This window comes from Mugil cephalus, chromosome 5, assembly GCF_022458985.1.
Source record: "Mugil cephalus isolate CIBA_MC_2020 chromosome 5, CIBA_Mcephalus_1.1, whole genome shotgun sequence".
NCBI classification, from domain to species: domain Eukaryota; kingdom Metazoa; phylum Chordata; class Actinopteri; order Mugiliformes; family Mugilidae; genus Mugil; species Mugil cephalus.
In genome coordinates, this window is record NC_061774.1 from 15,215,523 (window position 1) to 15,240,488 (window position 24,966).

Sequence of the window (24,966 nt, forward strand, 5' to 3'; positions counted from 1 at the left end):
TGCAGGCAGCCCAAGATCAAAGAGTGGAGACTGATGATGGTGGATGAGCAGTTTCCATTGCAGAGAAAAATATTAAAGGGACAAGTGAAAGTGCGTAATGAAGAAACAAGCGAGAGGAGAGGGGAAATAACAGCATCTGTGTTCATTCCAGGCTCAGTTGCTTTATTATTTACCTTTATTAGACGGTACATAAGTTTGTCTATAACCTCACAAGGTCAAACAAATGGTTGCACTGTGGGGGGTGAAATGTTCACATTAACTTGAGAGCAAGTTTGTTCCTTCTGCATTTTTCTGTCAGGTGGCTAAAAAGAGAGCAGCGTTCCATCCTTCACTGGCACGCACGCTCCACACACAGCACAAACACCCCAACAATTATGCGCCATCCGTACAAAAATAGTAAATGAATGCCATTAACACCCATGGGTATTATATCCCACTCATCTCTGCAACGTTTCCAGAGGGACCTGCAGTACATCCGAAAATGCAAAGGGAGCACCAGAGCGCCCGAGCAGAAAGGTGGGAAGGAAAACACAATCCTCACAATTCATTTTCTCGGGGTTTGAGTACATTTTTTTTGAAGCGGCGAGGAGGGACGCGAGCCCCCTCTAAATCGTCTTTGATCTCGTTGTAGTGGGAGCTGTGCTTCTGTAGAGGGCAGGCTTCTGAAAGCATTGGTTCGCAGTTGCATCACCACCAGTTACAGCCATCATAGATTATATCATCCGCATCTTTTTGATGTGTTTCTTGGTGTGTTTCTAAGCGTGGGTCTGAACATCACGCATACTGTATGTGTGTGTGTGTTTGTGTGTGTGTGTGTGTTTGTGTGTTTGTGCGTGTGACGTCTGCAGCGGCCCAGGCCCCGGGAAGTTGTTATGTGTACGTGGAGGGGTTTAAAGTGATTGAGGCCCCCGTGAAGGGCAGCTCTTCAGTTACTGATCAGAACACAAGTGGGCAGTGGTCACAGCCTGTGAAATGAATAGATGTGCAGCAGGAGAATAAATGAGTTTCTGATTCATTTCCTCTGTCAGATGAGAGCAGAGTGAATGCTGAGAGCTTGTTCGCACAGAGAGAGAGTGAGAGAGAGAGAGAGAGAAGGGTGGAGGGGGGTGAGGTGAGGCTGGCTGGATGCTGAAGGTCTCTCAGGCTGCACATGCCCTTTTCCAGGTCCTCTTAGTCCCTGCAAGACCAGAGCAGAGCAAAATTAGGAAAAAAATAAAAATAAAAATGAGAGCACGGCGTACGGAAACCTCTCTGTTTCCACATTCAGAGATGCTCCCTCTGCAGTATACTGCACAGCCAAAACTGTTACTGTGCCCCCCCCCCCCTTTCCACCCCCACCCCCACCGAATACCCAACACCCCCACCCGCTCCGTGCCTTCTTATAAAGTACCGAGCTGGAGACATGGAGAACATATAGAGAGAACAGATATGATGCAGCTGTTCTCGCGCGCTCCATTTTGTCTCTCTCCTTATGCTGCAGAACCCTATAAACAAAACAACCATAAAAATTCACTGGCAGGAACATGAGAAGCATGATGAGCAGATTTGCACTCATCGGTGTTATATAACACTTCGCTCTCGCTCTCTCTTCCCTCTCGCCGTCTTTTTTTTTTTTTTTGCACTGTATCTCTCCTTTTCCTTCTTGGACATGGAGCTTTGTGTTCTATGAGGGGTTCACTTACGAGCGGGCGAAGTGAACAGTCGCCTTTTTCGCGTGGTTAATGTGTAAAGTAAGCTCTGGATTGTTTCGCCTGTGAGTCTCCTCTCCCCGCGGAGGGGCTGTGCTGTCATTAAAACGACGGAGGTTTTTGCCAGCCTCCAGGTAAGCCTTATCTGGAAGACGAGGAGAGAGCTTGATGCATACTTTCCTTTTTCAAATTAACTGAGCGCCCAGCCCACTTTTTTTCTATTATAAATCCAAGCTGATGATAAAAAGCTACAGTGCTGGCGTCAATGCAGCTACAACGCCACCCAACATCATTCTCTGTTCGCTCTTCTTTTTTTTTTTTCACCTCCCCCCTACAACTCCCCGGGCTGTTTCAGCATTAGAAATTATTGATGTCTTTACTGCCTAGATAAAAGTCTTTGACAAAAAACTCTAAGTAGTTATTGTTACACTGAAGCTTTATCAGAGCAGACTAGAACAGGACTCCAACTCTTTTAAGATTCAAATATAGACCGTAAACCCTACATCCACCGTGAGAGTTTTTTTTTTTTTTCGTGGGACACTTATCTGCCTCGGCCATTTTTAACCGTTTTACACGTACGGCTCTAAGGCCCGGCCGCCTTGTCACGTCTGACTCAGAAGGTCAAAGGTCAAACACCGAGGCGATAGCGCGAATAAGAAAAAATTCGAAAGGACAAACAATGCGGCGATTTTTCTTTTTTTTCCTTCATGTCTATATGTTACTGACAGTGAACGGTTGATCTGTTACGTGGAGTTCACGGGAACAACCGCCTCTTGTGCGACAACGCGACAGCCTTGCGAGTCTGACTTAATGTTTTTAGAAGTGGTGGAGGAGGACGCTAAGTTAATAACCTGCAATTTAGCCATAGAGAGTCTTCTTTGTCTGAGGAGAATGTTGATATTCCCAATGGCCCCATTCTTTCATTATGTCTTTGCATTTAATTTCCTATATTAAGTTGCTTGGTCGTTAGTTCGCTAACTGCCTCGACGGCTTCCTAGCAGAGGTGCTCTCAAGACTAGCGGCTGATGTTACCACTTGAGCGCCAAGTATTTTGTTTACAGGACTCAGTGATGTCTGACAACAGCTGCACAGTCTTTAGCAATAGATTTTTTTCCCCCCCTTGAAGACATCTTGACATGTCACTATAAGGAAAGAAAGGGCGTTTTAATGACGGCTGAACGCCACCTAACCTTCGGGGGAAAAAGTGGCTTAACTATAAAATTTGGTGCCTTCACTGTGGTGCTTTTCCTCCCATACATACGCCAGATAGTCAAAGATAGATGTGTTATGATTAAGAGATGATTTACCTGGCCCTCTCCATGGTGTCTTTAGCCAGGTAGATATACCAGTAGACTAGGTTGAAGAGGGCGAAGGCCAAGGGGAAGAGGACGCGGGCGTACAAGTCAATGGGGCTGGTGCCGGCCAGCTGTGGGATTTGAGGAAAAGCTGAGCCCTGCTGGAAGAAAATCGTCAGAGGTGGAGCTTCTTCTGGCTCACTGCGGCTCACTGAGTGGTTTCTCCTCTTCAGGCCTCCCCGGGGGCTGCTGTCCGACTGGTGAGAGGAGGGCGGGGATGATTTGGAAGGAAAGAGTTGAGATGGGGTTAGCATGAGTTTCGTGGCGACCAGCGAGGAAAAGGGAGAAAAGTTAAACGTGGATGGATTTCAACCCCCGCAGCTTTGCATATGATAATTTTAACATGCTTGTGTCATGAATACAATGCCGCAAGTAATGTTTGCTCCCGCGGGAGCGTTCTCTCAATGGTATGTCAGCTTCTCTGCAGAACACAGCAGGCAGTTTTGCTGGATGCCTATAGGATGGTGAGCAGATTATACAGAGAGGAGTGCTGGAGTTTTTCTCTGTTCTCACACTGAAGCTATTTTTAAAGCATCTAACCATGAGCTGTACACGTGAGACAGATCCCAGGAGGCCGCTGTGGTGGCTTACTGTATTAGCATAAAGCATATAGCTAAAGATGAGAGCTCCACAACAGCACATATTACTATTTCATGTGTTGTGTGCCCTGAATGGGAAGAATAAAAGAGGCAGGCACGGTGACTACTTGCAAATGCATAGAAAAGTACCCGTCTGCGGCATGACTTGGTTCGTCTGCATCTGAGTCTGAAGCAGCTGGCTCTCTGTTCATCATTAACATCACTGCAGCAAACTCTCAGCAAGACTCTGCACCTCCATTCACCATTATTAGCAATGTAAATGCATTCGAAACATTGAAAAAAAAAGGATGCTGCTGAGCAGGTTGCCTTCATTCAAAGTTTAGGACAGCACAGATCAGCTCATCAATGTTGCATAAAACTAAATATACCGTACTAAGCATATTTTTATATAGAGATTTTACACACTTAGTGACTTTTTAAACCTCCTGTTACTACGGATCGTTAGATTCTCATAGGGAAACACGTCTTTTATGGAGACAAGTTTTTACATTGATGTCTTTTACTTTTGGACAATATCATATTCAGCTGGCTGAATAAGAACACTGATACCAGTTTTATGTAAATATGCTAACTGCAACAGACAGTTAGCTCAGCATAAAATTATAAGCAGGATCACAGCGCTGGATAGGCTAAGCTAAGCTAAGCTAAGCTAAACAACTGCTGTAACATTTCCCGTGTCAACATCTCATCTCATCTTGGCAAGAAAGCAAAGTTCTCACACACTTCAGAGCATACATCATATCTCGTGTGATTTTTCACCAAAAAAAAAGAACATACTCTGAATTATTCAATGCTATTTTTAATTTTTTAATTTTTGATGGGCCGTTTTAAAGGTAACAAAATTAGTGCTGAACACTCAGTCCTCACTACCTGTCAACCACGCTATACATTAATAATTTAACCAAACCACCCCATGTGGTGAGAGATTTGGGTGCATTATTTAAGCAATAGCTGAGCAATAGTAGCTGCAAGCCATTAGCCGCCAACAGTGATGAGGAGTGGGCTGCACAGATCCGGTAAATAGCTGGTAGTTTGTTATTTTCAGTCTTTATTTTTTCCCAACAGATAACACTGAGCAAACATTTAGTTGGTTTTCCGAGGCCTGTAAACACACTTTATGTGTAGAAATTTCTTTAAAGGTGCACTGTTCTCTTGATCAAAATAAGACATATCCTTGTATTTATATTTATTTTGAAAGTGTGAAAACATGTCACTACAAATCTTTGTATTAGAATGAGCTCTTTATAACTAGGGAGCTGGTTCTTCTCAGTGGAGTCTAACATGTTGCCCAGAATCAAACATTAACATCTGTATGTTCTCTACATACTGTGAGAGAGGAGTATTCAGTCGGTTGCAGTGTAATCTCACCACTAGATGTCACACAACCCTACAGATTGGCTCTTTAATAAAAAAAAAAAATGAAATCCCGCCTTTCTGCATTTTCACTCTGATTTTTAGTACTTTTGTGCTTGTGCGAACTCATCCAAACTTGCTTACCGAAATGGTGTCGTCGTCATCGCTGCCGGCGGCCAACACCTCAAGATTGTCTTGTCTGGCTCTCTCCTTTTTAAGGCGGCGGGCCTGCAGGGTGGCAAAGTAGTTCACGGCTGCGAATTCAATGAGGGCCGACGCCACAAAGGCAAAACACACGGCAATGAACCAATCCATGGCGGTGGCATAGGCCACTTTGGGCAGGGACTCCCGGGCGCTGATGCTTAAGGTGGTCATGGTCAGCACTGTGGTGATGCCTGAAGGAGAGCATTTATGAATCACAGACAGAAGTCAGACTGATCTCAAAACATTTAAAAGCCTGAGATTGATGGAAAGACGTGCGTACCGGCGACTGTGCGTGCAGGAACTGACTCTTTGTTGATCCAAAAAGAGACTTGTGAAAGGACAACAACCATTATGAGAGGGATATAGGTCTGTATGAGGTAGTAGCCCAGCTTCCTCTGCAGGAGGAAATGGACCACCTGCACAGAGTACTGACCTGTGAGATAAACAGAAAGTGTGAAGGCAGAAGCCCCCGAGGGACGGAGCGGTGTAACACAGAATGGATGCCCTTGCCTGCCCTTGAACCGGAACACATCCTGAGAGAAACATATAGCTACATATTGGTGCATTTATGACTGTCACAGCCTGCTAACTGTGAGGTAGCATGTGACAGTCAGGAAGAAAGAAGAGGGAGGGAGGGAGGGAGGGGGAGAAAAGAGAGGAAGGAGCACAGCAGACATTTGAAATTGGGATAAAATCGAAGAGGAAGGAGCGAGTGAGGTGGGGGCAGGAGGAGAGCATGCAGTGCCACAATGCGTAACACTGCCTCTGTCTAAACACATGCATGCAGCCGTTCGCACACCAAAACATGCTGCATCATGCACACGCACAAGCGTCCCCTCTTTCACTCTGCATCCTCTCTACGTTTTCGGAGCCTGCCTTATCTTTTCTCTCTCGATTCCAAAAACGTGTTCTCAGCAGAGAAGTGTTTTCTTCTGGTGAAATGAGAAAAATGCTCAAACACACACACACACACACACACACACACATCTCCATCCTCCCTCCTCTCTGCCGGTGCATCCGCTGGGCTTTAAACCATGTAGTTCTTTTTTAAGGAACACCGTACGCATTAGGCCTGACCACTTAAGCATCTTAGATGGCTGCTCAAGGAGCTCTTTGCTTTTATATCAACCTGCTGTGGGGGAGTAATGGACACTAGTGCAGAGACTGGAGGTACTCATTTGACCTCTTTCTCTTCTAAGATTCAGTATTTTTTAATTAAACTTCCACCTGACAATTGACCGCGAGCTTTACCTGTGTTTGACTTGAATATCTCGCTGGACAAAGTCTGTCCCAGCAGGTCGTACTGCAGAAGACTTATCGACTCTTTGGGACAGTCAACGGAATCTACTAGCCCCTTCTTCCAGGTGAACTTTATTTCATCTTTGGTGTATGCATCTGAAACAAAAACAAAAAAAATTACTTAGGAAAACAGACAGCTCATTTGTGCACATTTCTGTATGTAAATGTTTTTCCTATACTCACAGCTTCCAAACCTGAGAGGACAGGCATGGCCGTCCATGGGGAAATCCATGAGCCTCATTGGACACTCTGCACTAATTGTCAGTCTAGCAAAGAGAGGGTGCACAGAAATCAGTCTCTTTCTGTAAACCAGATGCCTAGAATAGACATCTTTGCCAAGGCAACAGCTTTACTTTCTCATTAGGTCACCTCATGGTGTAGAGGACAGTCCCGTCCTGCATAATGCGGAAGAGCTTGTTTGGCGTGGTCATGTTGTGGGAAATGGACTTCTTGGAGTTCCTGAAGAAAGTGTCCGGCGTCCAGATCTTGTCCACCATGCGGTTGTTCAGCCGCAGGATTTCGATGGGGCCCTCGAACTTCAGCCGCTCATCGACCCACGTCTGACGGAAGAACATGTCCATGGTGTACTCCTGGAGCAGGAGCAGAGCACGTTAATGGATGCGAAATAAATAAATAAATAAATAAAATTCTCTAAATCTTAAAGCTTTAACTTTAGATGGCGATATATAATTCACCCAAACGGATAATACTGGAGAGGTATTTCGGCATTCAGTGAAAGGTGAAGGGAGAAGACGAGGCAGTGATGAATGCCTCTCATCCCAGATAATCATTCATCAATCCATTCATCCATTCCCTCTGTCTGACATGTTGTCATATTGATTTAGAGGCCATCAATAATGGAGTCATAGGGCTGGTCAAACAGATTAAAGCTCATTAAATGGTCTCATGGCAGCTTGCTCATATCTGAAACGCTACCCACAGTCGGGACATGCACATCTTCTTTCAGCCGTGGTATCTCACCATCTCGACATCTGAAACAGGTCCAAAGCTGGTGACAAAGATGTCTGTCTTCACCTCGGTGATACCACCTGCAACGGTCATCAGCAACGTAAAGCACGAATGCAGTGTATTTTAAATAGATCAAACTTTAGGTTGAAGACTTTAAGGTGTTAAGTTTGAAGTACCTCCAGAACCAGGCCGCAGTCTATTGTCATAGCCGTCCAAAAGTCTATCCAAAATGCGAGTGATGTTGTCAGAGTATATCCTTTCATTTGCCCATACATTGCCTAAACTGCTGAAGGAAAAAAAAAGAGCATGGAATGAAATGTAATCTGAGGCATGTTTAAGCACAGACAGAAGACTCACCTTATCCAGCAGATTAAAGTAACCAAAGTAAACGAGGGGACGGCCATCCTTGGCAGCAGCTGTCAACTTTTTAGCCAACTTCCCCAGCAGCTCATACAACGTAAAACCGCATGTGAGGGGAGTAAAATCCAAACGGATCCAAAAGAGCCGTTTTATGATTCCGTCAAAGTGACTGGTAAGTGTGCATGTGGACACAGGTGGCACTGAGGCAGGACCGGTAATCTAATTAACAGATTAGCAAATCCTGTCCATTTTTAGACAAACACTGGATTCAAACAGTTTCTTTTGTTGCTAAATTAAGACTATTAAAAAAAATCAATGTAACAAATCAAATTGAATAATGATCCATGTTAAAAGGCTGTGACCCAGACTATCTAGTGTCAAATGAGAACTGGTTTACTTCCTGCAGTTACTCCTATCAGACACCAGATGGCGCTGCCGCCACAATGACGTTCATAGCCGGAAATGAATGAACCCACACAGAGAAGAAGAAGAAGAAGAAGTTTGGAGCCAGAGAGAGGGGCAAAACATCAACATAATATCAGAAACTGAAACATATCTTCGTTTAGCTATTTCCAATAACACGATATTTAAACTGGCAGCTCTCCCGCCGCTGTAAACATTAAGTGAAGCCGACGTTATCTGACCTGTTTAGCAGAAGCATGTCGGTTCACTTCGAGGAGAGGAGCGGTGTCGTCCCATGCAAGACCCCCTGGGGCTCCTGGTACCAGACCATGGAGGAGGTCTTCATCGAAGTCAATGTGCCTCACGGGACGTCTGCCAAAGAGGTCAAGTGCCATCTAGGATCCAGAGACATCGAGCTGCAGGTCAAAGGGAAGGAGGTGTTTAAGGTAAGATCCTGGGGGAGGGCGCTCGGAGATGGGCTGTGACACTAAGCGTCATTTTAATAGAGAAATGTTTAAATAAATATAGGACATCCACAGTCAGATCTCTTTACTGTTTCCTGGATGTCTTTGCTTTGCCTTTTGATAGCAGGAAGTAAAAATAATGTATTCGTTAAGGCTTTCTCTGGGCATCTCAACATTTCATGCATCCAGCAAACTCATTCATTCATTCAGTTAAATCATAAAGTCACAACAATACAATTGCACAATAAGATATTAACTTGACTTTTTTGTTGTTTTTCCTATCCGCCAGGGAAAGCTGTTTGGCACGACCGTATCTGACGAGGCTACATGGACACTCGGTAGGTTTGTCGACTAGTAAACATCACCAGACCTCTCTTAAGTCTTAAATGTACCACAGCCGGCCTCACGTCTCTCTCCCGTTTCCTTGATTTTCTTCATCTCAGAGGATAAATGTCTCATCCGGATCATTCTGATGAAGACCAACAGAGAGGCAGGGAACTGCTGGTCCTCCCTGCTGGAGGGGGAGTACTGTGCGAACGCCTGGGTCCAGGACCAGATGCAGAGGAAGCTCACTCTGGAGAGGTTTCAGCGAGAGGTTAGTTTCACTGCCATCTGAAGTGGGATTGACCGTATCACACACTGTTTGGACAGCATTATGAGTGGCACACCCACTGTGGTACCTGTCATATATTTCTTCTGCACGTGGGCACATGGCTGAAACGTGTCGGTGCTTCGTTCTAATCAAAAACAACAAAGGGCTCACAGCCTTGGACTTTATAAATAAATGCTTCATGCTTTCTTTCAGGTATGATAATAATTCATGTTCTGTGTTATGTCCTTCTGCTATAAACGTAGCTAGTTCACTAATAAATGGCCATACTGTTTTCTTGCTCTAATAAGCCATCATGTTTTCGCCTCTTAAATATCAGCGTCATTAATAAAATGTTTTAATCAACGGGAGTAGAGTGGTGAAAATAAATGAATTAATAAATAAATAAATACATGAATAATTAGTCTGCAGACCTTATCAAAAGATAAGTAGTTGATACATTTTTTTTCAAGGACAGTTTGGCACCTGAAAAATTGTTCCTGTTAATCATTTATAATGTTCGTGTTAAGCAGTAGTTAATAGTTAGTCAAGCTAAATACTATTATTTACATTTTGTTTTGAGAGCGGTGACATCACGTAGAAACAAGAATACTCTTCAGCTGATGTTAGTTATTTGAGAAGAGAAAATTTGTAACAAATGTGATTTTCTGAGGGAATCCCCAAAACAGTTTTTGTACAATGTGTTAAAAATGGATTCTAGTCTTTTCTCTAGTTATGTTATTGTTCTTCTCCTTTGTTAGAATCCTGGATTTGACTTCAGCGGAGCAGAGATCTCTGGGAATTTTGCTGGTGGTGGTCCAGACTTTTCCAGTTTACAGAAGTGACCGCGGCCATGAGCTCAGCCGAGAACATGCTAGAGTCTACGCATCATCTGTGACATGCAGAGGAACAATGGACTTATCAGGTCATCTGTGATGAGGAGTCAAACAGATTTGCCTTCAAAGGAACTCAAATATTGGCTGGTTTGTAAGACTTTGTTTGAAGAAACTCTTTCACAGCAGCCCTTTCATCTGGATTGTCTCAGCTGCAAAGGACTGATATAGTTTAAGCCTGATTTGCCAAGTTGCAAAGTTCATTATACAAGAGAAAGTCTATAGGAACTGTTCATTGTGGTCGTAAAAAGATCAAAAGAGAAATGAAAGAATGAGAAGGACACGCGCAGCAATAACTTTTCAATAAAGTTTTATTGAAAGGTACAAGGACATAGGTTAATCAGATGGTTTATTCAATTTGCCACTTTGAATTTGAACACATTTTATTTTTGTCACTAAAATAAAACATACCAGACTGGGAAACTGGGAAAGAAAATGCAATACAAATTGCAACCTACATTTCCACTGCAATGACCTTTTTTTGTGTGTGTGTTCTATGTCTATCTGACAACTGAAAGCAATCAACACTTGTGGTGCTTCACTGTGTCCACAAATTTAACAATTGGTGAAAACAACTCATCTGTAACCGCTGATAACATCTCAGCTTGAACCGTACGGTTAGCTATATGTGACGGGATCGTCACTAGCTTCGTTTCCCTCGCCACTAACAAAATAAAACAAAAAAAAAATCATCACCTTGGGTAGGAGTGTGCATTCAGGACAGTTTAGCAACCTAGGGTGGGAGTTAAGGATCTTGGGCCCGATTTCTTGGTTCCATTTTTGCTGTTCACAAAATCCTTCTCCCTCCTCTTCCACATAGTGGACTGAGGACCTAGGTGGTTCTATACTTATTTGCTTAAAACCAGCAACCCGTTCCAGGAAATACCAAACACCTTGGTACGGATTTAAACGAGTACATACTGTACACCTGTGCAAGCAACTCAACCAAGAAAGTAAAACTTAGCAGGATGGAAGTGAATCAACCTTTCTGACTAAACGTTACTCCTTGTCATTGGGACACGTAAAATAGAGTGTGCTTGATCAATGTATGGTGAAAAATTAACTTTGTGTTATAGCTCTTCCTTAAAGAAACCCATCATCGGTGATGAACATCTGTAAAGAAAATAAGTGGAGGTGTAAGCGGGTGACCAAACTGCAGACACATCACCCAACAATTACATCCAGCCGGAGAGCAAAGACGCAACAGTGGGGACAGCTGTAATCTTTCTCTGCATGTAAGGTCACCCTAAGCCTCGGTTTTAACAAGCTGACTCAGGTATGGTGGGAAGATGAGTGATCTTGTAGTAGCTGTGCTTCAGCTGACGTGCAGTTCTTCCCGAAATAGTCCAGCGAAGTCTCTGGCTGTTAGGCTTGGAGCACTTAGTGGTGGCATATTCAGCCAGGCATTTTCCGACCAACTCGCGTACACACACCAGGTCCCCGTCTCTGATCTGTGCAGAGCAGAAAGAACTGATCAGATGTGTGTGGTGACACGTACTTCTTATCAGCATTCGGCAACAATCATCATCACAAACATTTATGTTACGATTATTCAGTTCCTCATTTTGACATATATGGAAATTAATCGTTTAAGGCAATCCCAAATAACTGAGCTCAGTGGATTTGTTTAAGAGTGGGACTTACATTCAGCTGCTGCTGCAGACTCTTCAGGGCCTCAGATACGTTGTCGACGTGCTCTGGGTCATGTTGTTCCTGGGCCTCGTAACAAAGGAGAGCCATGGCAAGCAGAGAGGGCTGCAGGGAAAAAGACACAAATAAACTATTTTATTCCCAAGACTGGCAGAAAAGTTGTGACACGTGTTAAAAACAGAAATTAATCAGTATAGATGGTCAACGTATGACCTGTCGGTACAAATGATCTAAACCATTTCATGGTTTGAAAGGTGAACGGCTGGATAACATGCACATAAACTCTTCTTACGTATTTCCAACTGGAAATAGGTCATTACTTAAAATGTTGAAAAAACAGCCATTTTGACCTACCTTTATTTTGGAGAAGACAAATGAGCAGTGACAAGCTTTCAGCTGTGCCTCCAGTCTCTCAAGGCTCAGGATGTTCTTGCTGTAAAAAGAATAAGTTTTTAGTGTCACAACTGCAAATGTGTATGCAATAATAATGCGAAACAGTAATTTTAAGGACATGATTTCACATTTGTTCCCTAACACAAACTCTATATGATTTCAATCAGTCTGTTGTTTTTAGCCCAAAGATATTTCAGGTTAGTGTTATTTTTCAAGCCAAACATGAGACGACACATCTGATTTGAGTGAATATCATCTTGTTGAGTCATAGCTCGGCCCTGCAGGTTGACAGGGCCGTCTGTCCTTACCTCTCAGTGTCGAGCTGCTCCTGGATGTGGCTGTGAAAAAGGCGGAGAAAGCGGAGGGCTGTGGGGGCCTTCACCTTCCAGTAGAGCTTCTCCATGATGATCTTCTCCATCCTCATCATGTCCGACACTGTGAAGCGATTCTGACTGATGCGGATCAGGTCGTTGGCCAGGGGCACGTTCTTCTCCTCCTCCGAGGACTTAACGGCAATGTAGAAGCAGCACAGGCCCACGCAGGACAGGTGCTTGGGCTGAATCTGTAGGACACAAGATTAAATTAGACTAAATTAGAGAGGGAAAACTGGCAAGTATGTGCATTAGCAGCACTGCTATATTTACAAACCTTCATTGCAGAGAGGAATCGATCCAGCAAGCTGATAGCCAGTGAGAAGGTGTCTGAGCTGAAACCAAAGAATCTGGTCAGAGTGAGCAGATCCTTCACCTCCAGCTCTCTCAGCCTGGCGGTCATTCTGAGACCATTGTCTTGGGCGCCCTCGATTAACCTCAAGCCACTCAGCTTTGGTTGGTATCGACCCTCCAGATCCATCAGGGCCTTCAGCTTAGCTGCAAAGGGCTGTGCCCCGGGTCCTGCTACTGTGTCAAGCATCTGAGGGGGCAGAAAAAAAGATCTCAATGAAACTTAATCCCCCAAAACACATTTTTGTCTCCAAATTTCAATCCTTAAGATTGCGTGCAAGACTATATACTCTCATCCTAGTTCCTTTGGTACGCTGTTGAAAAAAATTAATTCTAATGACAGTGCTGCACAAAAACCCTCAAATGACTGCTACAATGTGTAGTTTTGCTGAAATTATGTTAGAAATGTGATATTTCAACTAAATGATTCTTTTGGAGGATTGTCATTTGTGGTGCTGCTATTCAGTCTGGCCTTTACATGTGGTTGTCAAAATAATAGAAATGTGTTTTGTTGCAACACAAAAGAACTCAACAGTACAAACCACAGCCTCCAAAATGAAAACACAGTTGAATCAATAGATCTTAACCTCGAGACCCTGTGTCTAGCTGGTATTTCAGTGGATTTATTCTGCAACCAATCACATAACAAAAGTGGATATGGTACAAAACCTCATGAAATTGTAGAGTTGAAACTTGTTTTGTATGCTTATTAAGTTTTCTAGTTTAATATGGTGCACAAACGTAACAAATTTTATCAATAGTAACAGGCTACAACTTCACTAATTAGCAAATACTCGTTTGAGGACACTGAGAATTCATTATTTGCAATTCTGTCTTTGCAAAGCCATGTTCAGTTTTGTATTTTGTTACATATTGGTGACTTTATTATAATATTGAGTGAAATAATCCCTGTGTCAACATATGAGGATGTTGTTTTATCCAAAAACTACTTCCAGTTCCAAGATGATACTTAGTTTTTATACTTCTAAGATCCTACTAATCCTAAATAGCTTGGAGAAATAATAATAAAAAAAAATGGATACCAAGCTAAAGCTTAGGTCTCAGGGGGCAGGGCTGTTACATAAGAACACATTTAATGTCATTAGTCCACCAAATTAATTGGCAAGTGAGTGTAAAGGTATGTGCTAGTTTGTAACTACACAGGGCCAGGACATAAAACAACTGCAGTTTATTCTTCTAAATCAGGATTAATGGTGTATATTCTTAGGGTGTTTTTCCAACCATAAAACTGCTTCCATATTTGAAAGTTATCCAGTAACAAGACTTCTCTTCACAGCTGTCACTGAACTGGACTCAACTGGACTAGACGAGGTCACACAACACGGATACATAACAGGGTCGCGACAAAAGCAAGTTTCCCTTCTTTTGTGGCAACATACTTGAGTCACCACACACTTGAGTCTTGATCTAAGTGACATCTACAGTTTTCGTATGTGTAATGAGAGTTGTATAATGACGAGGCCTCGGGTGCGGGGGCCAGGACCTGGATCATGTCTGGACATGTCTCTGCCGCACGCACCGAAAGGAGCTAACTCCGCTTACAACACGCAGCAAAAGTGCGGTAACAATTCAGAACTACGACTAAAACTACGAGACACAACAATAGCAGGGTCGTGTAACACACTTATGGGAAAATAAAGTAAAAAGAAAACGTTACGGTGACTACGCAACTGTTAGCAACAACTGCTAACGCTAGCTAAAGTCGATTTCATTCCTTTTTTTTATTCAGTTTTCTCGAGACTGACACCGACACTACCTCATTTTTTAGATTTATAAACACTATTCATCAAACATATTAACTTAAAATACGTGATACAGAGAAAAGCTTATAGTTTACTCACCTTTGATAGTTAGGTTGGTCTTGATGTTATGTATAAAAAAAAAAAGAGTCCAAGCGCTTTCAATAAGCGAATGAAATGAGTTTTAAAACACAAAAAAAGTGTAAGTATGAACTTTCACTAAAGAAAGTTTTAAGCATAGGTTAATTTCTGCCTATGCACACCCCCCTACCCTTGGCGTTAGGCGATGGGGAAAAGGACCGTTTAGGTCTTAAAGCAGACATAAAACCAAGCCCATGACCAAATATGGCGAGCGTTCATTGGCTATCACCGGATGACGTTTATGATTCTGTATTTCTATTGGTTAAACCACCGGTCGCTTAGCAATAGGCCCCGCCCTCCGTAGCCTGGAGGACCAATCGCAATGGAGAAGGCGGGACATGTCTGGAAATAGCGTCCTGCTGTTTTCTGATTTATAATTAACAGTAATGAAATAAAATATGACGATATTAAATTCATTTTTATCAATAAACAGCAATATCACTAATCGCTTATCTGCACAGCTTGCGAATCACAGCTGGATTGTTTTACAATTCTGCTAAACAGAAGCCAAGAAAATATGTACTGCTTTCCTAAAGTGGTGGGAAATAACAGAAAACAAAACAGCACATTTGGAGGAAAACTGCACAATATATGTTGAAAGGGTAACGTTTCAAATGTTTTCATACAGCAGGCCTTAGCATATAATTCTGTCCTTTCCTCTTCAGGCGAGGCCTGTAGTCAGGTTTCTAGAACAATCTGGAAGGAATCTGCTGAGAGCAGGCCACAGCCTAACACCACCACCACCAGCAGCTCATTTGTCTTTTCTGCTTTAAAAGTGCAGCTACAGAGAGAACAACACACATTTTCAATAAAGTAATTCTTTATTAGCACAGGATTTACAAATCTGCAAGTGGGCCCACACAGAGACCACCATATAGATCAACTCACAATAAGAGATTCAATCCTGATTGTATATACATCCAGGGCTTTTTCAAGTAACAACAGAATATAGAGTTTTTACAGTTTACTATGAAATACTTCTATCTATATCTTTAAGACACAACATAAAGTCTCACAGGTTAGTATGGAGCCATGTATGACTATAGATATGGCTAAAAATAGCATCTGAACTATGATTGGTTTAAAGTGCTTCTAAATCATAATATGATTTAAAACATATACAGACTTCAACAGCATTTTCATGTCAGTTTATACCATATATTTCACAGTGTAAATTGGTATCAGTCATGAACTACGAGCATAACATGGAAAAGAAAATAGCACATTCATTACAAAAAAAACTGCAATTTTGGCAATGTTTTAACACTCATGGGAATGAAGTTAGGGAGTCATGCACAGACCATGCTACAGTGCGATGTTTAAAAGCTTAAAAGGACAAGGTTTAGTAGACATGGAAGACTTCAGGCTGACTCTCATTTCCAGGGATGTTAAATTTCTATAAAACTTTTATTAAGCGTTGTAAAAATAATACACTCGATTGTTAGTCTGTGAAGTTTCGATGCGGCTGAATGTCTCCTAATTCAAATTCCTTCCTGAGGTTAAGGAGCACGCAGATGGAAGACTAAAGAAGCTATGAAAAGGAAAGAAAACAAAACATGTCATTTATCCTGCAAAAAAAAAGCAGCAGTCATTATGTTCACTACACAAAACTCAACAACGCTAACACAGTTTAGTAAAAATACTGATAAAGCTTAATTAATAAGCGCTGAACCAAACTGAAGCTTTAATCAAACAGAGCTTTATGGGAACAATATAAACATTGTTAGGAAATTCATATATTAGATGTGTGTTTGTGTACGTCGTGGCAAAATGGCTGTAATATAAAATGCTTTGAATAATACAAATGTGATGAAAGTCCACTAAGGGAAGGGGAATGGGCTCAGATGACAAACGAACTGATGCTTTATTCCTTTTTCCAATGTCACTGTTTATTGGAATGTAAATAAAGGCAAAATATTCGCTCACTTGCAAACCGTCGTAAATATACTCTGTTTAGTAACTCCAGACAGTTACATTATCTTATCTCAAAATACAAGCAATTAAAAGACTATTATCTACATTACATACACACCATTGTATGAATGACTGAATATACACAATTACTAATTTTAAAAAAAACTCACAACCCTCAGTTCAGTCAGTGACTGATGGTCTCTGTTAAGTCCTGTTAGCGTCTCACTGAGAACCAGAGACTTAAATTTACAACACATTCATGACGAGAACATAAAACAACACAAGCTACCGAGTTATGAAAACAGTCCACGCATTTGTTATCATGTGTCGGGCACAGTCAGCGCTAGGGACAAATTAAGTACACTGAGCAAAGCTACCCTATTTGATCCATAAGTACACAGTGGCTCACGTTATTCAGGCTCACATACGTGTTTAGTCAGTCCACACGTACAGTGTCAGTAAGTAATATCAGACACGACATGTGTCTCTTTTTCCCATGCTGACGGCAGACACATTCCAGGATCCACAAATCAACTGAAAGGGGGAAAGAAATAAGACAAAATATGGCAAAAGAAAAACAATGAAGGATTTGATGTGTGACAGAAATGAAAATAATAAGGGTGAATGAAAATGGAATGAAACGGTGTTTGGAAATGTATTGTTTCCTTTGCATTCTGCAAGGTTTTAGGCCCAAGTAGTGATTTGACACTTGTTTATAGAATTTGCCATGGAAAACAATTACTCGTCAAATTTAGGTCATAAAACTGTAAAAATTAGTTTTTGAGGTCGAATCTAACCGGACACTGATGCCACATATGGAGCATGGCTAACCCACCAATCACCAGGAGCAGCTGCATATTAGAATTTACTCTGTCATTTGAAAAACAAATGAGGTTTGGCTAAACATTCACAAGCTTTTAACATCTATTTGCTCATCTTCTTAGATATAAAACATTATATTGTGCACATTTATTGAGTATATGCAAACACTCTTGCTCTTTTGAAAACTGGATTATGACCATTAGTCACGACATTGTCAGCACATCGTAGCATTACGCGTTTTCCCCCCATTACGTCCTATCTGACCGATCACGGAGGCAGCTTTGTGACTGTGGGTTTCAAGGCTAATCATAGCTTCAAACCGTGTGTGTGAGTTCTGACCATGCATAATTCAAACTGACATGTAATGTTTCCACCTGCAAGAATGATTAGAGCTCTATGCAGGATGTCTGAGTATCATCTTTGTTGCACATGGCGTGAACATCGGTGAGACCAGTCCAATGTAAACAGGAGTGCCCCTGCCTGAGATACAGTCTGGCAGGTCAGCCTGCAGAGACAAAAGCATCAGGCTGTGTCATGCAAGCTGTGACCCTTCCTACTGAGTCTGGGCACACGGTGTCAGTCTGAATCTGTCCCTGCATCAGCGTTTGAGCCAACATGGCTTCTGGGAAGATGACACTATCTCATTAATCACGTTCTACAGCTCCCTCCCCTCGCCCCGATCAACTCCACAGAGGCTGGCTCAGACAATACACGTCCTTGGCTTGTGGATATAATGTATGTGTGACATTTCACAAATTATCCTTGAATAGCTTGAGACATCTTAGCGTTATTAATGGTTGATGGCATTTGTGTTCCTGCTGACGGCCGTGGAGCATGAGAGAATAACCACGGAGCAACTACACAGAAAACCAGACTTACTTCTTTTTGTCCTTGTCCTTCTTGAACGGCTGTTGCGAGCAGCCCTGGAGCGCCTGTCCCATCAGTGTCTCAGCCGCAACCTTTCGCCTGTTGAAGGCGTTCATCTCTTCTTCCAGCTCTCGTCTTTTCTCCTCCAGATTTTTCTTTTCCTCCTGGTGCATCCGCTTGAGCTGCTCGAACCTCTCGTGGAGCTGGAGAGGATCATGACAAGGCGCAAACGTGAGACACGGCACTCGCATCAACGACCGGTTAGTTCACGACGGTGTCGCAGTCCTCACCTCTTTTTCTTTTTCTTTCAGCTCCGCTTCTGTCTCCTTGACTTTGTTGACGAACATCTGCCTCATCTCTTCCTCTTTGCGCTGCAGCTCCACGAGGAACTCCTTCCTCTTGGCTTCATACGTCTCCTGGAGGCTGAACAACAGGGTCAAGGCAATGTTACGATGACTTTTGCTGCACGATAGGTCTTTGTCTGTTCAGATATCTTTAACGCTGGCTAGAAGACAGGCTGTAACAAGTAAAATTTGGAACTGGAAATATTCCAAGTGGCTAATCTCTGGATTAATTCATGAAAGGACCGAAAGGTTCAGATAAAACTAAATAAATCGTCTAAAATTATGTCATGTTTTTTCATTGTGCTCCTATCGAAATTTTTTCTTGACTACATTCATAGATTTATAATATGACACTATTTTACTTCCATTTATCACCCACCAGTTGATTAAACTCCTAAGTTTTCTTTTTTTGGACTTGTTAAATTATACATTTATTCGAATATGATAGGTGATTAATTGTGTACCTAATTATATCATTCTAATTATATATCTATTCCTCCTTTTGAATTACGAGAATATGTATCAAGAGGAAACTGACAATTATTCACCGTGGTGCGCAGAGATCAACCTACAGCTGAACGTCAACTAAACCAGGCAGCTGATTGTCGTACGTGGGGAACTGGGACAGCTGCTTTTCTGTGACGAATTCTCGTTATCTTTTACAGAGGAGCACTTGAAAGCATCACAGGGTGACAGGAAGGGTCTGCAGCAGATTACCTGATTATTTTTTACATTTGTCTTGTCTTGTCTTGTGTTGCATAATGATATATAAAGTGAATTCTGAATATTTTCCACGGCGTCTAGAGAAGTGCAGGAAAAACTTGTATGTTGTGGGGGGAATTGTGTATGTGGTGACCTTTCATAACATTGGATGAAGTTGGTAAAAGACAAATTTAAAAAGTCTGTCATTGCAGTTTGCCCAGGCCTAATTTCACGGTCCTTTTCCATTATAGCAGCTTCGTAAAAGTCCAGTGACGGTCCTACCACCTAGAGATGTAAACACATTAATGAGGCTGGCTGAGGTTTGCCTGAGCGTGGCAAAACAGTCAGTTAGTTGTGTTATTCTCTTAGTGGACACAAACATGGTTGACCCAGATCAGATTAATACTGCACAAAACCCACATGGGATTAATTCACTCACACCTTAGTTCATCGTTTAAAAATGAATATTCATGCCCGGTTTATGATTAAAAACAATTTATCACTGCAGCTTCAACATCATGTTTTCATGCAGTAAATTGCCCGGATGCGTTTCGTAACCGCCGACCCTAATCCCACCTGAACGACTGGCTGTCAGGCCCCGTGTCCTTGAAGCCCATCTCTTCCAGCTTGCAGCGGCGGTACAGCTCATAGTGTCGGGCGTGTGTTTGCTCCCGGAGATCCTCCATGTTCACACGCAGCAGCATCTCCCTCAGCTTCACGAAATCGCAGTGGTTTTCGTTCTCCACTGGGAGCAAAAGAGACGGTCCGTCATTTGAAAAGTCTGCAGTCGAGTCTGTTCACGCTGCGCTCGTCACACAACACAATCACGATCTCGAAACGCTAAAAAGTGAAAAACTAATAATAGCTTTGGCAGCAGGCGTGTGATCAAACGACTGTCACGTTTGGAGGACATTCGTGATGAAATTAATATAATTCAACTCACCCTGCACTGATCCCCATGGATACAGCCTCGCTTTCACCATCTTATTTCCTACTTTAACGTCTTCTACGCTTCCAACCACAGCAAAGGGAAGATGAGTCTATACAAAGTATGGATACTGTTACAATATGCTAAAACATAACACAATGGATTAGTATGGATTAGTAAACTTAGCACTGGAAAAGGTCAGTATTTGTCTTTTGTATGTATGAGTGTTTGTAGGACTCACATTCATGGAGGAGTTGATCTCCGCAACAGCCTCATCCTCTGTAGGAAACTGATATATCTGCACCCCATTGCTGACCAGCTCACTCATAATCTTGATCTTTAATTTGTCCAGTTCACTCCTGGACACGGTGTCGGCCTTCGCAATAACAGGGATGATGTTCACCTGCACAGAGAACCGGTTAAACTGTGAGCAACAGACTGGGGCAACAAGCAGCAGTAACTTCTGGAGCACACGGAGCCTCGGCCTCTTGTCACCTTGCTGTCCAGTTTCTTCATGGTGACGAGGTCGAGGGACTTCAGCGAGTGTCCGGTGGGAGCGACGAAATACAGGCAGATGTGGATCCTCGTGTCGTGGTAGTTGAAGAGGGATCGCTTTATTTTCAGCTCCTCTTCGAGGTACTTCTCGAACTGGGCGTCGATATATTCAAGAATGGGTTTATAGCTGCAAAAACAAAAAAAAGAAAGAAACACACACACACACAGAGGACATTTTATCTTTACATTTTTCACTCCTTGTTGTCTGAGAGTCGTGTTGGTATCCTGGTTACAAACTCTGCACTCAACAGCGCTACAGCCAAGTATGCCAGAGTTTTATGCTTCCTGCTGTTGGAGCACTCAACCGACTATTATTCTGCCTTTGTTTTACCAGTCATTCCCTTATTGCCTTTCTGCTCACTCAATTCACATGCAAACAACAGCTCGTTTTAAATCCCACTATCAGGAAGTGTGTTGGCTTAAATACAGGAGCAGGAGGGGGGAGTGGTTGATAGCTGGCACTGATATCACCAAGAGAAATGGTAAGGTTTTTTTTTTTTTGGTTTGGACTTCAAACATCTATTAACAGTGTGTACCTGTCCTCTTTGTTGATCTGGTCCCCAAAGCCCACAGAGTGCACAATGGTCAGCTTTAGGTTGACATTGCTCTCCTGCAGGTCATACGTCTGTGGGCGAAGCTGCACCTCTTGCTCATAGTGGCTGGCTTCCTCGTTTTCAAACATCGTATTGAAGAGAGTGTTCATCAGTGTCGACTTCCCTATCCCCGTCTCGCCTTCAAGGAAAAGGAAAAGCGATGCATTAATGGTCCAAAAATCCGAACGAGTGAATGTGACATTCAAGGCGCTGCCCTTGGCACTTCCTTCGCCTGCGTTCAGACGTACCCACACAGAGGATGTTGAAGCAGAATCCCTGAGCAACCGATTTACTGACGAGCTGATCTGGAAGACTGTCAAAGCCCACATGGCCGCCGAGCTCCACGTTTCGCTTTTCTTCATTCTGAAGAGGCGTGTTTTGGAAACAAACAGGACAAAGATTATTGCTCGCATTTCAGCGTCATGTCATCATATTCATCTCGTGCGTGTAAATATCTGAGGAAAGTCGTTAAAATGGGGAGGTTAAAAGCTGCCGCATCCCATCCCCATACACTGCTTTTAAGCTTAAAAGCATTCTTTGCAAATGAGATCATCTGCCCCTTCCACTTAACACGCTGAACAGACCCATCTATAAAAAGGTTCTGCGTGAATATCCCAGGGTAAACTAAAAGACAACAGGATAATTTAAATGAATTAGCAGTCTGTAAGGTTTTAGGATAAGGACTATTATTACTACTATTATTAATAACTTTAACACTACAGGCAGGAAATGGTTTGATTATAAATATGGTTTATTAAAAAGAAAATCATATTTAAGATGGGCTATTTGGTCTCATGAATTATTTTAACAATAATATGTTATCAGGATAGTTGCAGATTAATTTCTGGGGATTATTATAATGGGGTCACTATTTCATCTCTATTTTTTTTTTTTTTTTTTTTTACAGTTCACAGTTTAAACCCACAGAGTCACAGTATTGCCTCCGTGTCCCATGTTCGCTGACATAAAGTTAAAAACACACATGTGCTGACTCTGTATAGGACAGTGCTAACTATATGTTGCCCTGGCTCGATCACTTGGCGTCCTGAGAGGGGAACTTGTTAGTCTTATACCAGACTCACCCTGGGACCCTGGCATCTTGCAAAAGGCTCAACATGAGGACCAGGATGTGTTCAATACAACAATCATCCGTTTCTGTCACGGTCTCTCTCTCACACACACACACACACACACACTCACATACAAAGAGCTCTTTATCTAGATGTTATTTCACGGAGTGGAAGGGTATCCAAGCTGCTGGCTGCCCTGGTACCCATAGCCTACCCCTCCTTCATATGTTCTCACACTACATTAACTAAACATAGTCTTACAATCTATATAATGCAAGACACTTATCCTCAGGCGTGCACGATGCTATGTTTTAATTAACAGAGGGCTAAGAATTGCACATTGGGCAGGCATTCACATACAGAGTAATGTGATGCTGCATCCAGAGGAGCTAGTAGGTCCACGTAGCACAACCAAGAGGCTGCTACTTATGTTTATCCTCTTAACCTAGTCTCCTACTGCCTGCTGTCATGTTTCGGCCAAACGCTCCTGCTTATTCCGCCACCGTGCACACACACACACCTGTCAGAGGCGCTGACACAGTAAACAACAAACTATCGATGCGCAGGCTCCGTGCTGTTCGGATGCTGAAGTGCGTTTCCAAAGATTGCTCATCCAATCGAGGCGACTAGGCAGTTGTTGTTTTGTTTTTTGTTTTTCCAGCTACCAAACCCGTCTCCATCCCGATTCATTGCACACAACGAGCTTTCCCATCACCGCAGCGATCTGCAGCTACTGTGCACACGCCTCACTACTACCACCACCCTCGCTCCTACGCACACCTGAATCATATTATTATGCGCCTTTTGACGGTTTAATAGCGCGGAGACAGCAAAACCGCGAGTCAGCACGGACGGTGGTTCATCGTACTTACTGCGAAGACATCTATGTCACCGGCCGCCATCGTCACCAGAGTCTGTGTGCGCAGGAATTATCTGTCTTCAGCCAGACCTGCTCTCCACATCACACACACACACACTCACATACATCTCAATATGGCCACTTGGAGGCAACACCCCCTCGGTGCTGGAGGGCGACATTACAGCAGCTCAGTCCACTTCTCTGAGGGAGGTGTTCGTGATTTATCACGATAACTGCTTCGACAGACAGTCAGGAACCAAATCCCCCCACACACAAATAGTGCAATAATATTTAACTGTTGTTCTATATTTATTTCAGATTAAATTTTGGTTGTTTGATAAGAATTTAGCATAAAGGCCCGTTCGTGTTATTATTATTTTCTTTTGTCAGTGAATGTCGTTTTGTGGCTCGATCACCCGAACAAGTTCCACAATTGTAAGACAATAAAATTGCTTTTAAAATTCCTCCTATTGGCTTGAGTATTTCTATCAAATGCGAATGCAAATGCAAATGCCTAAAATATTAGAGTAATATAGGTTATAAATTCATTTGTAACCATGGTCACTTTCTAGATCAATGCGGGATAAAAACATGCCTGTTGTTATAGACCACACATAAAATTAAAATGGCTTCACTGGAGCAACAACACTGGACAGTAATGCATCTGATTCTTCATGATGATTAAGCAATTTTCACAAGTCAGAGCCTGCAAAATGAAAACAGTAGAATCAGAATCTCTCGGTTATATTCAAACAAATGTTGAACATGGTAACCATCATGATAACCATCATATATCGGAATGCATTCATCGTCACTAGCGTACTTAATGAACTGACATATGTGTGTGCAGCTACATAGATAATAAAAATAAATAAAATACTAAGTACTTTGGAGCAGTGTTCATTCATATTTGATTACTAAGTAAAATATCTTCGTGTTTTTGAATAGAACAGATCTTTACTGTCACTGTCACATGTACAGTGAAATTAAAAGTGCTCTCAAACAACCATCATAAACATCCAATCTGTATGATTTGGAAGATGTGTTTGGAAGATGATTTGGAAGATTTGGAAGCTGTGCCTTTAAAATATTATGGACCTTCTCAGATAAGTCACTGTGTGATTTCCAGCGGATTTAGTGCTGGCATGTAGTAGGCCACTGCTTTATAAGCTAAGTCTGAATAATGTGATTTATCGTCATCGGTTTATCGAAAATAAGCATTAAAAGCCACATAATATGTTGTTTAAGATTAATAAATTTGACTTGATGTGAAGTAAACTAAAGCATATATCTGTATCTGTATATCTGTCGTCTATCTCTATATCTCTTGTTAAATTATTAAACTGTTCGTTGATACTTCCAACTATCTTAATTCAAAAAAAGACTTCCACGTTTAAAAAGCATATAAGAAAAAAAACAACAACATTTTTTTCTCACTCATCCACCGACGGTGAGATAAACTTTGAACGGG

The 24,966-nt window shown here is 42.3% G+C and overlaps 4 protein-coding genes across 6 annotated transcripts; 1 reads left to right on the forward strand and 3 right to left on the reverse strand.

Moving 5' to 3' along the window:
* Positions 1 to 10: 10 nt before the first annotated feature.
* gabra6a (gamma-aminobutyric acid type A receptor subunit alpha6a) lies at positions 11 to 8,113 on the reverse strand. Of its 2 annotated transcripts, none has more exons than XM_047584780.1 (10): positions 7,825 to 8,113; positions 7,644 to 7,753; positions 7,480 to 7,547; positions 6,868 to 7,088; positions 6,682 to 6,764; positions 6,451 to 6,594; positions 5,480 to 5,527; positions 5,140 to 5,390; positions 2,996 to 3,240; positions 11 to 1,177 (listed from the first exon to the last, which is right to left on the reverse strand). In XM_047584780.1, the coding sequence occupies exons 1-10, from the start codon at positions 7,869 to 7,871 to the stop codon at positions 1,171 to 1,173; spliced, it is 1,224 nt and encodes a 407-aa protein (XP_047440736.1). In that variant the 5' UTR covers positions 7,872 to 8,113; the 3' UTR covers positions 11 to 1,170. The 2 variants fall into 2 exon arrangements, with proteins under 2 accessions (XP_047440736.1, XP_047440735.1); XM_047584779.1 differs by having other exon boundaries at positions 5,480 to 5,632.
* Positions 8,114 to 8,279: 166 nt separating this feature from the next.
* Positions 8,280 to 10,681, forward strand: nudcd2 (NudC domain containing 2). The gene is made up of 4 exons (XM_047584783.1): positions 8,280 to 8,675; positions 8,983 to 9,031; positions 9,137 to 9,288; positions 10,044 to 10,681. Exons 1-4 carry the CDS (start codon positions 8,487 to 8,489, stop codon positions 10,125 to 10,127), a joined length of 474 nt encoding a protein of 157 aa, XP_047440739.1. The 5' UTR covers positions 8,280 to 8,486; the 3' UTR covers positions 10,128 to 10,681.
* ccng1 (cyclin G1) lies at positions 10,664 to 15,009 on the reverse strand. The gene is made up of 6 exons (XM_047584781.1): positions 14,803 to 15,009; positions 12,867 to 13,130; positions 12,527 to 12,780; positions 12,180 to 12,258; positions 11,820 to 11,930; positions 10,664 to 11,626 (listed from the first exon to the last, which is right to left on the reverse strand). The coding sequence occupies exons 2-6, from the start codon at positions 13,128 to 13,130 to the stop codon at positions 11,435 to 11,437; spliced, it is 900 nt and encodes a 299-aa protein (XP_047440737.1). The 5' UTR covers positions 14,803 to 15,009; the 3' UTR covers positions 10,664 to 11,434.
* A 634-nt stretch (positions 15,010 to 15,643) lies between these two features.
* LOC125007883 (septin-8-A-like) lies at positions 15,644 to 23,668 on the reverse strand. Of its 2 annotated transcripts, none has more exons than XM_047584777.1 (10): positions 23,509 to 23,668; positions 21,815 to 21,929; positions 21,510 to 21,705; positions 20,914 to 21,100; positions 20,660 to 20,821; positions 20,434 to 20,530; positions 20,067 to 20,235; positions 18,735 to 18,867; positions 18,457 to 18,647; positions 15,644 to 16,372 (listed from the first exon to the last, which is right to left on the reverse strand). In XM_047584777.1, exons 1-10 carry the CDS (start codon positions 23,536 to 23,538, stop codon positions 16,318 to 16,320), a joined length of 1,335 nt encoding a protein of 444 aa, XP_047440733.1. In that variant the 5' UTR covers positions 23,539 to 23,668; the 3' UTR covers positions 15,644 to 16,317. The 2 variants fall into 2 exon arrangements, with proteins under 2 accessions (XP_047440733.1, XP_047440734.1); XM_047584778.1 differs by lacking the exon at positions 15,644 to 16,372 and adding an exon at positions 16,705 to 17,289.
* Positions 23,669 to 24,966: the final 1,298 nt, after the last annotated feature.